General features: G+C 43.2%; 1 protein-coding gene across 6 annotated transcripts in view; it reads left to right on the forward strand.

Annotated features, from left to right (window-relative positions):
- The window catches only part of RTN4IP1 (reticulon 4 interacting protein 1), a 106850-nt gene that overhangs the window by 49551 nt on the left and 45161 nt on the right, over positions 1-12138 (forward strand). For 2 of the 6 annotated variants that reach the window (XM_079971707.1, XM_079971706.1), the window contains exons 1-8: positions 73-887; positions 2277-2428; positions 3283-3351; positions 4285-4409; positions 5170-5218; positions 7657-7793; positions 8629-8812; positions 8948-9040. In XM_079971707.1, the coding sequence (XP_079827833.1) occupies positions 587-887; positions 2277-2428; positions 3283-3351; positions 4285-4409; positions 5170-5218; positions 7657-7793; positions 8629-8812; positions 8948-9040 (1110 nt within the window). In that variant the 5' untranslated portion in view covers positions 73-586. Of the gene's footprint in view, positions 1-71; positions 888-2276; positions 2429-3282; positions 3352-4284; positions 4410-5169; positions 5219-7656; positions 7794-8628; positions 8813-8947; positions 9041-12138 lie in introns of those variants that run through there. The other 4 variants (XM_079971705.1, XM_079971709.1, XM_079971708.1 and 1 more) reach the window with 4 other exon arrangements.

Below are 12138 nucleotides of genomic sequence, written 5' to 3' on the forward strand. Positions count from 1 at the left end.
CTGATTGGCTCAGACTTTCGGGGTTGAAATGATGTTGTGTTCCTATTGGTTGGGGGGCGGTCAGGCCGCGGGAAGCTGTGTCAATTGGGTGACCGGGAACACAGGGCGCCCGCCTGGAGGAGACGCTGGGCAGGCTAAAAGAGAGTTTGTTTTGCTCACGCGGCCAGGTCTTCCTGGAGGAAAGGCGAGAGAGGCGGGTGGGAGGGAGAGATTCTGGAAGTTAGGACATTAAGGACTGCTTATATCTAGGGGGAAGGGGTCGCCAGCCTCAGGACTGGCGCATAATTGACATTTCCAAACGAAAAACCCTGCTGTGTTTTACTTCCTGTATACCTCAGATTCTTGCGAAACCCAGTAAGGAATGGAGGTGTAACAGGAAAAGTTGGGTTTTTCCATTCTCTCTGTCTCTCCCTGTCTTTTCTTTTTGGGAAGAAAAGAGAAACGTCAGAATTGTCTTTTAAAAAAAGAAAATACAAAGTTTATAAATTTGCATTTCAGATCAGAATTGACTGGCCTGCTTTGTAAGAAAGTGCGTGTTTGAGGCATATCCATTAAAGAGCACAGCATTAAATTTGCTTTTGCAGTCATGTTGCTAAAAGGGCACACGTTTAGTAGGAAAGTGTTCAGTAGCTTGTTGCACTGCCCTGGCTTGGGTGTTACCTGCCTTGGGATGGGAAAAAGTTTAATCCAGCAGCTTCTGTGTAGAAACTTACACGTCTCCCGCCAAAGATGTACGACGATGCCATCCTGGGTGATTGACCGTTACGGAAAGAATGATGTGCTGCGATTCACAAATAACATGATGTTCCCTTTAATCAACTTCCCTAATGAAGTGATTATTAAAGTCCATGCTGCAAGCTTAAATCCCATAGATGTTAACATGCGAAGTAAGTGCCTATATACATTGCATGTCACGGTTAATACCATTAATATTTACCTATTCTGCAGATTGGTAGTAAGGATTAATAATTTGGATTAAACTGTAAACTGATTTGAACTCATGAAATGAGCTGTATGAATATTATTTATAATTACTTATACAGTGGTGCCCCGCAAGACGAATGCCTCGCAAGATGAAAAACTCGCTAGACGAAAGGGTTTTCCGTCTTTTGAGGTGCTTCGCAAGACGAATTTCCCTATGGGCTTGCTTCGCAAGACGAAACGTCTTGCGAGTTCTTGCAAGTTTTTTTTCCTTTCCCCCCCTTTTTGTAAGCTGCTAATCCGCTAAGCCGCTAATAGCCGTGCTTCGCAAGACGAAAAAACCGCAAGACGAAGAGACTCGCGGAACGAATTAATTTCGTCTTGCGAGGCACCACTGTATTTTCATACCTTGGTGTTTGCTGAGTGTGATGTTAAATATTATATGGTCTTTGTAATGTCTGCCTTGTGTGAAATACTGCATTTCAAATTCAGTGCTCCTAATAGCCTTTTTAGCCTTATGCAGTTTAGTCTTATTCTGGTTGGGTATGACTGTCTTATAGAAAAAACAGGCCAAAAAACAAAACAAAATCCACCCAAATAAATCTAATTAAAATGGCACCATAAAGCTTAACGCATATATTGAGGCATGATTTCTTTTAGGCCTACAAATGTTTCTACCATATGCAGAATTAATGGTGCCTAAATTCACTGAAATCAGTGGGCTTAGATGTGTCTTACTCTGGGCCGTATCCACCTGAGCTTTACTCAGAGCAGACCCATTGAAATTACAGGGCATAGATTAGTCCTGCTCATTAATGTCAATGGGTCTTCTGTGAGTTTGACTACCATTGGATACGATGCTCTGCATTCAATCATGTTTCAATTTGTTACTCTGCTGCAACAAAAATGAAGACCGACATAGCAATCCAACACTTCTCTCCCCTGAATGCTGGGCTGGAGGGAGAGGGTTGGATTAGCTTAAGGAGTCCCTGTATCAAGCTCACCTGGCTGAACTGGCTTCCCAGCAGGAAGGCAAGAGGGCCATTAGTGAGTAGCCAGCAGGAAGGCTGCAAACTGGGGTGTTCAAACCCTACCTTTCCTCCAAGGAGCTTAAGGTGGTCACGCTGTTCTCCCCCCTCCACCTTTTCCTCACAACAACTCTGTGAGGTAGGTTAGGCCGAGAGATAGCAACCGGCCCAATGTCATCCATTGAGCTTCCTGATTGAGTGGGAATTTGAACTCTCGTCTCCTAAGTCCTAGTCCAACACTGCTGTTTAATGCAGAGCAGGGCTTCTTTGAGCATAGGAAATTGAACGGTGTAAACCAGCGACAACTGTTCTCTGTTTGCTTGGCAGGCGGTTATGGAGCTGCTGCTATAAGGATGAAGCGGGATCCGTTGCACATCTCAAGCACAGGCAGTGAATTCCCTCTCACACTTGGTCGGGATGTTTCTGGAGTTGTGATGGAGTGTGGACTAGACGTGAAATATTTCAAACCTGGAGATGAGGTAAGGATGAGCAAGGAAGGAATGGGAGTTACTCTAAGTGGATTTATAAATCCTCACTCTCAGTAGAAGCATTACCTCAGTGTGCATGTTCTGCTTCAGTTGGGCACTACCAAACCAGAAGTTACAAATGGTGCCTCTTTCTTTGACTCCTTGTTTTGCCTCTTCTGCAGTTCTAAGGTGTTAGGAGTTCCAGTAAGGGAAAAGTTGGATAATCCTGTACATAAGCTGCATACAGAGGTGCCAACTTGAGTAATACCATGTTGGAAGTTATGTTGCAGTTCCACTGTTTTGCTGGCATCCATTTGTCTCAGTAGACAATGGAGTGCGCCTCTGGGGGTAAAGTCAAACCTCTGGAGAATCACAGCAGCTGCGGTGGTGGCTGCAGAGACCAGTAACTTGTAACTGCTGCCTCCTGTGTTAGCAGCACCAAAGTGACCTCTCTAGGGCGGAAGCCTGGGCAGTGTGTATGGAGCAATATGTTTGGCACCAGCTTGGCTGCAGGAGTTGCTGGAAAGAAGCCATCCAACCATTTTAGGGATTTCACTCCGGATTTGTGTATGGTTTAGTTCTTAGCCTTTTATTCTCCCAACATGTCCTGCAAGGTAGCTTGCCTCTGAATAATGTTGCTTGGGATTACAGCTGTGATTGTACTCTGGCCTTCTTTCAGGCTTCCCATAGGCACCTGGTTGGCCACTGTGAGAACAGGAAGCTGGACTAGATGGGCAATTTTCCGGATCCAGCAGGCTCTTATTATGTTCTTAATTTGATACATAATATTTTTAAGGATTAGAAATTCTGCTAAACCATGAAAAGCTTTGGACTATGTTTGAGTTTTGGACTTCTTTTTTCCCCAGGTATGGGCAGCAGTTCCTCCCTGGAAACAAGGCACTTTGTCAGAGTTTGTTCTGGCAAGTGGAAATGAGGTAATGATGCAAAGTATTTAATTTGAGATGAAATGTTTCTGTGCAGCTTCTAAAATAGGTGGGGTTGTTTTTGCATTTTGTCTTAGAATATTTTTTTCCTGTTAAAGGAAGAGTCAGAAATTTCCACTTTGATCTGAACTATGCTGTAGCAGATCTGTCTCTTCCCTAAATTTAACATTGAACGGGAGGTAAGGTGACAGGGAGGAAGGCAGATGAGTGATGGCTACAATTGCACAGTGTTTTATTTTCCCTGCTTGCAAAACAAAGCACTGAACCATAATCTCAACCCTTTGCCAGTGGGTGGGAGGACAGTGAGCTTGAACTTGCAGCTGCTGTATGGCAGCAATGAGTTTTCAGGGTCCAATTTCTGAATATATAGTGCAGTGTGTTGCTGCAGTGTGAAGAAAGAAAGGACCCATTGTGTGTGGGTAATGCTTACTTGCTACAGTCAACCAGGTGACCTCTTATTCAAAAGGCTGGAGCTACCCTGTCGAATAGTATTCCAGTCTTTATGAATTTTGATTATCCATATGCAGAAGCAGCACTTCAGATATGGCATGTTTCTCACATGTGTACACATCTGTAGGGGGAAAAGGATGCATGGTACTGTGTGAAAAATGTGTGATTGCCTGTTTTTCCCATCATTTCAGCTACCAGCCATGTGCATGTGGCAAAATAGACACATGTATACAGTTCTATTTTCTTTATTCTTTAAATTATACAAGTATTTCCTTTTCTTACATTTTTATATGTTTATGTAGGGGCAAATGATGTGTTTGCAGCAACCCGAAACTGTCCCTCAGCATCTGAAATTTGTATTGAATCATCATCATCTGGGCTGCAGAACCTTGGCAATCCTTTCTTTTTTACAATGCTAAATAGCAAAATCTTTCCGGTTCTTGGATACATGTCTGTTTTCCTCCCTTTCTGCAGATCTCTAGAAAGCCCAGCTGTCTCAGCCACACTCAAGCAGCTTCCTTACCTTATGCTGGTCTAACAGCATGGTCTGCCATTCACCTCGCTGGGGGGCTAAATCAGGATAATTGCAGCAATAAGAGGTAAGTTACCAGTTCTGTAAGCAGGAGTTTCATGTAGAGCAAAGGTGGGAAGCCAGTGGCTCTTCAAATGCTGTTGGATTCCCAGCTCCAACAGCCCCAGCCCTCAGGACTAATGGGCAGGGCTTATGTGTTGTCCAACAACAGTGTGAGGGCCACAGTCACTTAATAAGTGAGATAGGTTTCCACATTATATAAACTACTGCGAGCGGTTCCTTGATTATCGTGCATATTGAAGTGTGTTGGACTTAACACGTTGTGGTTTGGGTGAAGGAGCTCTTCGGCTGGGGTTTTGCCCAGAGTGGGAAGAGGCAAGGAGCCAGTAGGCACTTTGGGGGAAGGTCTGGGGTTAGTAACATCACTAGTGAGTCTAGAGGAGAGTGACAGCAGAACTGGTGTAGATCTTACGATAAGAGAACACACCTGAAAGTAAGGTGTCTTCAGGTGGTCTCAGAAGTTAAAGGGTTCTAAAGAGCCTAGGGACCAAGAGGGAAGGGGAAAATCCCATTATGTCATACACAAGAAAATGTCATAGTTAAATGAAAAGTTTCTCCTTTGGCTTTAGTATGATTTTAAAAAACTAGCTTAGGAGCTATTTATTATCTATCGCCCTCCAGGTTACCTTTATTTTTCCTTTGGCTTTGCCCTATATAGGCAGAACTATTTAGAAATAAATTTTCACAACAAAGACAATCAGTTTAACACCTTTGAATTGCTGGGGTATAGAAATGCCTCATTACCTGGAATTCTTTTCGCTTCACAGAGTATTGATCTTTGGTGCAGCAGGTGGAGTAGGTACCTTTGCTATACAGGTAAATATGTTACAACTAACTACCTTGGCTGATATTTTGGGAAAGCTTAGATTAAAATTCTCTGCAATGAGTGACTAAGAACATCATCCCCCACCCCTCATAATCTTGGAATGGTGAGATAACAGTACTGATTAGTTAAGTGCTTTTTCCTATCTAGAATGTGTTTTTGAACTGTGACAATGCTTCTTGCTTGCATAGATGAAGGGTAGAAATGGATTTGTGAGTAAATTAGCATTTGTGGCTGCACCCATTTTTGCTCCTGGTCCATCACTTGCATGTGTAAAAATGTTACAGATTTTTCATTTTTAAGAAAGAAAGAAGAATCAAATGTTAAAGGTACCGAGAGAAGAAATCTCCTAGGACCTGTTTGCAGGCTCAATGTACTCTTGTTGGATACTATGCCTAAAAGACCCATTCAGTTCTCTCAAAATGGGGAAAAAATATTGTCTTGTTTAATTTCCCAAGAGTGAATGAACGGGGAAACAAAAAAGTCAGCTGGACTTGGCAAGGCTGACGGTTTCATGAAGCACCAAATGAGGATCTGAACTTAATTTTGTGACTGGCGCACACCCAAGATAAAACAGATCAGACCTAGATAAAGGCCCTAGAAAGTGGAAATGCAATGATGACACTTGGGTTCCGTTAGAGTGCTTCCACTAAAAAGGCTACCTGCTATCTCTCGGATGGTTGAGGAAGCCAGATAAGGCCCTCTGATGAGAATTTTACTGTATCACAGGCACATATGGGGACAGGCAGCCCTGTTCCCAAACCACCAAGGTTTTGAATTGAGCTTGAAATCTGTTGTATATATTGGTCCTTTCTAATTCCTAAAGATCCCTTGAAAGTCCTGTGGTAGATTTTGCCCTTTGCTGATCTACTCCGTGTTGTCTTAGAGGGGCCCCATTCCACTCTTTGGAAATCACAGAAAAGCAGTCTTTTATGCAATATTGAATTGCATGCAATTAAAATATCAAATAGAATCTCCTTCCAGAGCTGACATTTTTTAAAATGTGATTTAAAAGTATCCAGGTATAAAATATGAGTACCATCTGTCTGTATATTGTAACGAAACTAAATTCTGAAAGTCAAACTGAGCTTTTTATTTGGAAAAATGAGGGTCTGGGGGACAGTAACCCTCCAGAGGAAATTTGGTGAGTACTCAGGGAGTTCCATTGTGCAAGTGGGACGCATTTGTTGGATACCAGCCCTAGTTCTTAAGAACAAACTGGGGAGGGCAGTTACTGTTACAACCTGCTTTGTGGTCTTTTGTCGGAAACATTTAAACTTAGATGAATTTGGTGGTCTGATCCAAGAAAGCTCTTTCTTTGTTCTTAATGTAAAAACGCCACAGGTGAAACCAGGTGAGCCTTCTCACTTGAAAGGCATCAGGCTCCCTCAGAACAGAATCTGACAGCTCCTGACTCTCAAGTTTGGCCATCTTAATACCAGATGGAAGTACAGTGGTACCTCTGGTGAAGAACTTAATTCGTTCCAGAGGTCCGCTCTTAACCTGAAACTGTTCTTAACCTGAGGTACCACTTTAGCTAATGGGGCCTCCCGCTGCCGCCGTGCAATTTCTGTTCTCATCCTGAGGTAAAGTTCTTAACCCAAGGTACTACTTCCAGGTTAGCGGAGTCTGTAACCTGAAGTGTTTGCAACCTGAGGTGTTTGTAATCCGAGGTACCACTGTAACTGGATTCAGGGGCGGGGGGCAGGCAGAGGACACAAGATAGTCCCAGCAGTGGCTGGCTGGGTGTCTTTTTCCTAGAACTGTAGAGTTGGAAGTGATCCCAAGGGTCACCTAGTCCCACCCCCTGCAGCGCTGGAATCTCATCTAAAGTATCCAAATCAGATAGCCATTCAACCTGTCCTTAAAAACCTCCAATGAAGGAGAGTTTAACACCTCCTGAGGGAGTCTGCTCCACTCTCAAATAGATCTTACTGTCAGAAAGTTCCTCCTTTCTTGCACAGAACAGCTTGCCATTGATAAGCAGCGCCAGATTTAGGGGTGTGTAGGCAGTTCTCCTCCATGGGGTGCTGAGTGGGGGGCGGCGATGCAAATGATGATGGTGGTGATAATAATAATAATTAATAATAATTCATAGGGGGTTGGACTAGATGACCCTTGGGATCTCCTTCCAACTTTACAATTCTATGATTCTATGATGATTAATAACACTAATAATACTAATCATCTTATAATTTCTACAGGTACCTACTGAGAAGATCCATACAAACCCAGCTGTACCAAAATGAATTACTGTGAAAATAAATAGAAGGGGTGGGGGAATTTTGTCCTTGCTTAAGGTGCCGTAAGTCTGGCGCTGTTGAGAAGAAATAGAAATTTGAGTTAGAGAAGGGCAGTAGTTGTGAGCAATCTGCTGAAAGCAAGTCTAGTCAGCTGCTGTGTTCTTTTTGTACTGTGTCTTCTCATTCAGCTAATGAAAGCCTGGGGTGCTCATGTGACAGCAGTTTGTTCCCAAGATGCCAGTGAACTCGTGAAACGTCTCGGAGCAGATGATGTGATTGACTACAAATCTGGAAGTGTGGAAGAACAGCTGAAAACGTTACCGCTGTATGTATGGGCTAAATCATGGGTGTGCATGGTGAATGTGCACAACCCCAAGTTGGCTGTTCAATTTTTGGGTGGGTTTAAGCAGGCTGCCTGCACCTGAGCCTTCTGCGCTGGTAACTTAGTGAGCAATCCTTACAGGGAGCAACTGGGTAGAATCCAGAGGTGGAGCCATCACTGTATCTGAAGCCTTGTTGCTCACACCAGCCAGGACAGAAGGTGGTATTTGCTTTGCCGGGTCAGGATTCGGTCCCTCTCTGACTGCTGGACTCACTTAGGATCCAGTTGCTCCATGACCAACATTATTATTATTAATTAAATTTGTATATTGCCCTTCATCTGAAGATCACAAGTCAGTTCACAACATAAAAATACAACATAAGAACACAAAGTACGTAATGAAAAAAAGAACCAAAACAAACCAATAATTCCCCTCCCGCAAACACATAGCTCTGCCCTCTCCTATTCCACCCTGTTTGGGGGTATCCACCAGCAGGAGCCTGTCAGAAATCCACACTGTGAGCACAGCAGGATCTTATGGTGGGAGACCTGCAGGTGGAGACATACAGGGAACCCACCACATCCTAACACTGGGGGCTCGAATTGCCCTGCCCAGACTATTATAATATAATTATAATATAATATAAATACATGAGTATGTAATGTAAAGCATTTGCACATGAAAGCTTTTGAACTTCTTTCTGAGTAAACATGATTAGATAGCTTTCCTCAAGTTGTTATGTAATTGATTGATACCATCATGGCCGGGACATGGTGTGTTCTTTGGGAGAGAAAGGAAATTGTTCCAGTTCATTTTCTTCCTCTTTTATCTCCCTAGGTTTGATTTTATCTTAGATAATGTTGGTGGATCTACTGAAAAATGGGCTCCTGATTTCCTCAAAAAATGGTCAGGAGCCACCTATGTCTCCTTGATAACACCCTTCTTGGTCAACATGGACAGGCTTGGTGTAGCGGATGGCATGTTACGGACTGGAATGACGTTCGGTTCAAAAACTTTCAAGGTCTGTTAACAAAATCAAATGCTTTAGCTTCCTACCCATTTGCTGTATGTGAGCAATTCCTTTCCAGTGTGCTGTTTTTTCACCTGCTCTTTAATGTCAGTCATGATCTAAACTTGTGCTTGCTGTCTGTTACAGCATCTTTGTAAAGGGGTTCATTACCGGTGGGCATTTTTTGCACCAAGCGGCCCTTATCTGGACGAAATAGCTGATCTTGTTGATGCAGGAAAGGTATGTCTGAATTGCTAGTTTTACTTCCCATTATCTGCTATAAAACATGTGCCGTTTGGGTTCAAATGCTTCTTTTGTAACTAAGGAAGAAAATTTTAGCAAGTTCAATGATTTGACTGTGGAGCTGCCATGTTGAGAGTCCTAATAGGAGCTTCTGTGTTGTTGTTGTCGTTTATCTATATAGCGTATCAGCTTACAAAAAAAGAAGTGTGCCTGGAGGTTAGGACTGCCTTCCAGTCTGCTGGAGCATAATCATTTAAATCTGTGAAGATAGATGCTTACAATACATGCAGCACATAACATGCTGTAGCCTTAACTGTCTAGGCAACTGGCTGGTGCACCTGAACACTGCAAAATAACTCCAGTGTTATTTGACTGCAGATCCCATTAGCGACTGCAGGTTGTGGAAGGCTGCTGTAAGGTAATCTGGCATCATTATCCCTTGTATTTTGGAAGGGAGGCTGAGAGATAGTGGCTGGCCTAATTGTTCCAAAATTTGAACCAGGGACTTCTTAAGCTCAGTTTCTTAGCTACTGGGCTACCCCAGCTTAGAGTATTATGCATATTGACTCAGTTTTGTTTACTGCATACATGGAGTAAATGTGACCTTTTTGCTCTGTTCATATCACTTGCTCTTTCACATTCCAGCCTTCTCTCCTGCAGCAAATAAGAAAAAGCTGACGCAGGGATGCTTCTCATAATAGCAAGATTCAGTGGCCTCTTTCAGGTGGCCTAGACAGAACTGACAAGCACTTCTACGTAGCCACATGATGTATTGGGGATGCCCTATTCCTCCTGGGTCGCCCCTTGCTTCATGCTTGGGAAGAACTCTTCGTATGGAGGAGAGGAAGGGCATAGCACTAAGTCATCTGCATAAGTCTCTGAGCAGGTGAAGGCTAATGCTATTGAAAATTCCCATTGTGTGTTTGTGGATGGCTTGGGGCTTCTTTTGTCATAAGGTTTACAAAGAAGGATAAATGTTTGCTTACCCTCTCATTCTCTCTGTTCAGAGAGAAATCCTTAATGCCAAAGTTTTCCTTCTCAGGGCTTTTATGCTTTCCTCATTTGCTTTAGCTTCCTGTAGATCCCTGTAAACAATGCTGAGCCAATATTTTTGATGTACATACATTTATTCCATTGTTCTGGTTTTGCCTGTATACATCAGTAAAGCTGTACTTACAGGAATCTGTAAACCTAATAGGGCAGGGCGAAAAATGAGATAAGCAAAGCCTTTTCCAAATTCTAACTTACAAGCTTACTGGCAATTGCTTGCAAAGGCTTGTGCTAAGCATTACTTCTGGGTTTCGCATTCTGTTTAAAAACCTGCCCAGTGGAGTCAGTGGAGCTAAATTGGCAGATTATTAAAGCATGGAAGGCATCTAGAACAAGACTGATTAAAACTGGGGTTCTGTCCGTTACCTTCTCACAAAAGTTCAGAGAACATTTCCAAATGTTGCATTGTGAATAATGATTTCTTTCTGGAATTGGGGCATCTCTTGTTGTGTATTCTTATGAATGCACACTTTCATAAGCTGTGGTTTTATTTAGTGGTGGAAACAGATGTACGCTTAGTATGTTTTCTGCCGTAGTCAGCTTGTCCCAACAACAGCTCAGTGAGAATTTGGTGCTGACTTTAGGGATCTGGGAAAGGGGCAGACATTGCATTTTGCATCCCAGAGGAATAATAATTATGAAGTAGATAAAGTGAGGCAGGAAAGGATGTCCTGCATAAAAAGCAAGATTCTTCTGGAGTAGTGAAGGCAGAAAAATGAGATACACCTGAGAGGTCTGCTCTCACACTTCGTTCATCTCTAAGGCAAAAGTGGGGAGCCTTTTTATAACGGTATCCTTTTGCACACTGGCAGTGGGTGGGGCTGGAGCACCCCCTTTTATCTCTCCCTCTGCCAGCCCCTTTCTCCCTTCTTGTTACTCACATAAAATTAGGCTGAGGACTGCATGTGGCTCACCATTGATCTAAATCTGGTCAAATACAGCTAATGAAGCAAATGGTGAAGAGCCTGGAAAGTATCTCCACTGCCTTCCTGCTTCCCTGGAAAGTAGCCCTTTCCCATTGGGAGGGGCAAGATGCCAGTTTGAATGCCTTTCCATGCCATGGAAAAAATACTGGGAGTGGTGGTATATTAGAAAGAATAGACTTTTGCTTCTTGGGTCGCTCATTGACTTCAGAAAGTAGTGATTTAACCTGTGAATGAGGTATTTGCCTGGGTGGGTAGGAATATAGGCGTATTTTTTAAACACCAGGATTAAATATATGCCACTGAGTTGCATTCAACTAAGCCCTGCTTGGAGCAGTTGCCTTGTAATTAATGAACCTATGTTAGTTCTGGCCATTATCTTCTTCTGAGTAGGACTAGCATTGAATGCCACTGCTTGTATCCAACTTCATAAAGATTTTCTGGGCCATGCTTGTGTCATCTGATCCATTGCGTTATTGAGTTGGACCTCCTGCCAGCTTCTCACAGCATACTTGCCAATGTTGAGCTACATCTTTCTTTCAGCAGGCCTCGGGGCCTGCCTTCGCAAGTACAAGAGAGCTTTGAAAACGCCCACCTTGCTTGCTGCAGAGCCTTTGTGCATTTCCGCCCCCTTTCCTACCACACTTGGATGGGGTTGCCTCCTTTGACAAGCGTTAATTTAAAGTCAGTAGTCTGGGCAGGCTCCCATGCTAATAATAATAATAATAAAATCAATGAATATGTAGCCTTGTTCTGTTCTGAGGACACTTGGGCCTTCACGTTGCCAACTGTGAGTCATCTTGCTTTTATGCCTCTTGTCATCGTGTGAAATCTGGGGGTAGATCTCTACTGCAGCTTACCTTACTGAATAGCTAGGGGTGTCACCTGCGAAGTCTGTGGTTGAAATATACCCTCAGGCATGAACTCAGTAGGTGGCCATAGACAAGCGCTCTCCCTAACCCTGCATGCACCCCTTACCCCACTGGTTTGGATTAAGTGCCTTATTCAGTTTCAGATTTATGTTGCAAATCTATGAAACTGCATCACTTTTCTGGCAAAGAAGGGGAAGAGGGCTCTCTCACTGATCATAGGTATTGAAAAGGGAAGCCTCTTCCTCTGCAG

Source organism: Podarcis cretensis (assembly GCF_951804945.1).
Source record: "Podarcis cretensis genome assembly, chromosome: 3".
Taxonomy (NCBI): Eukaryota; Metazoa; Chordata; class Lepidosauria; order Squamata; family Lacertidae; genus Podarcis; species Podarcis cretensis.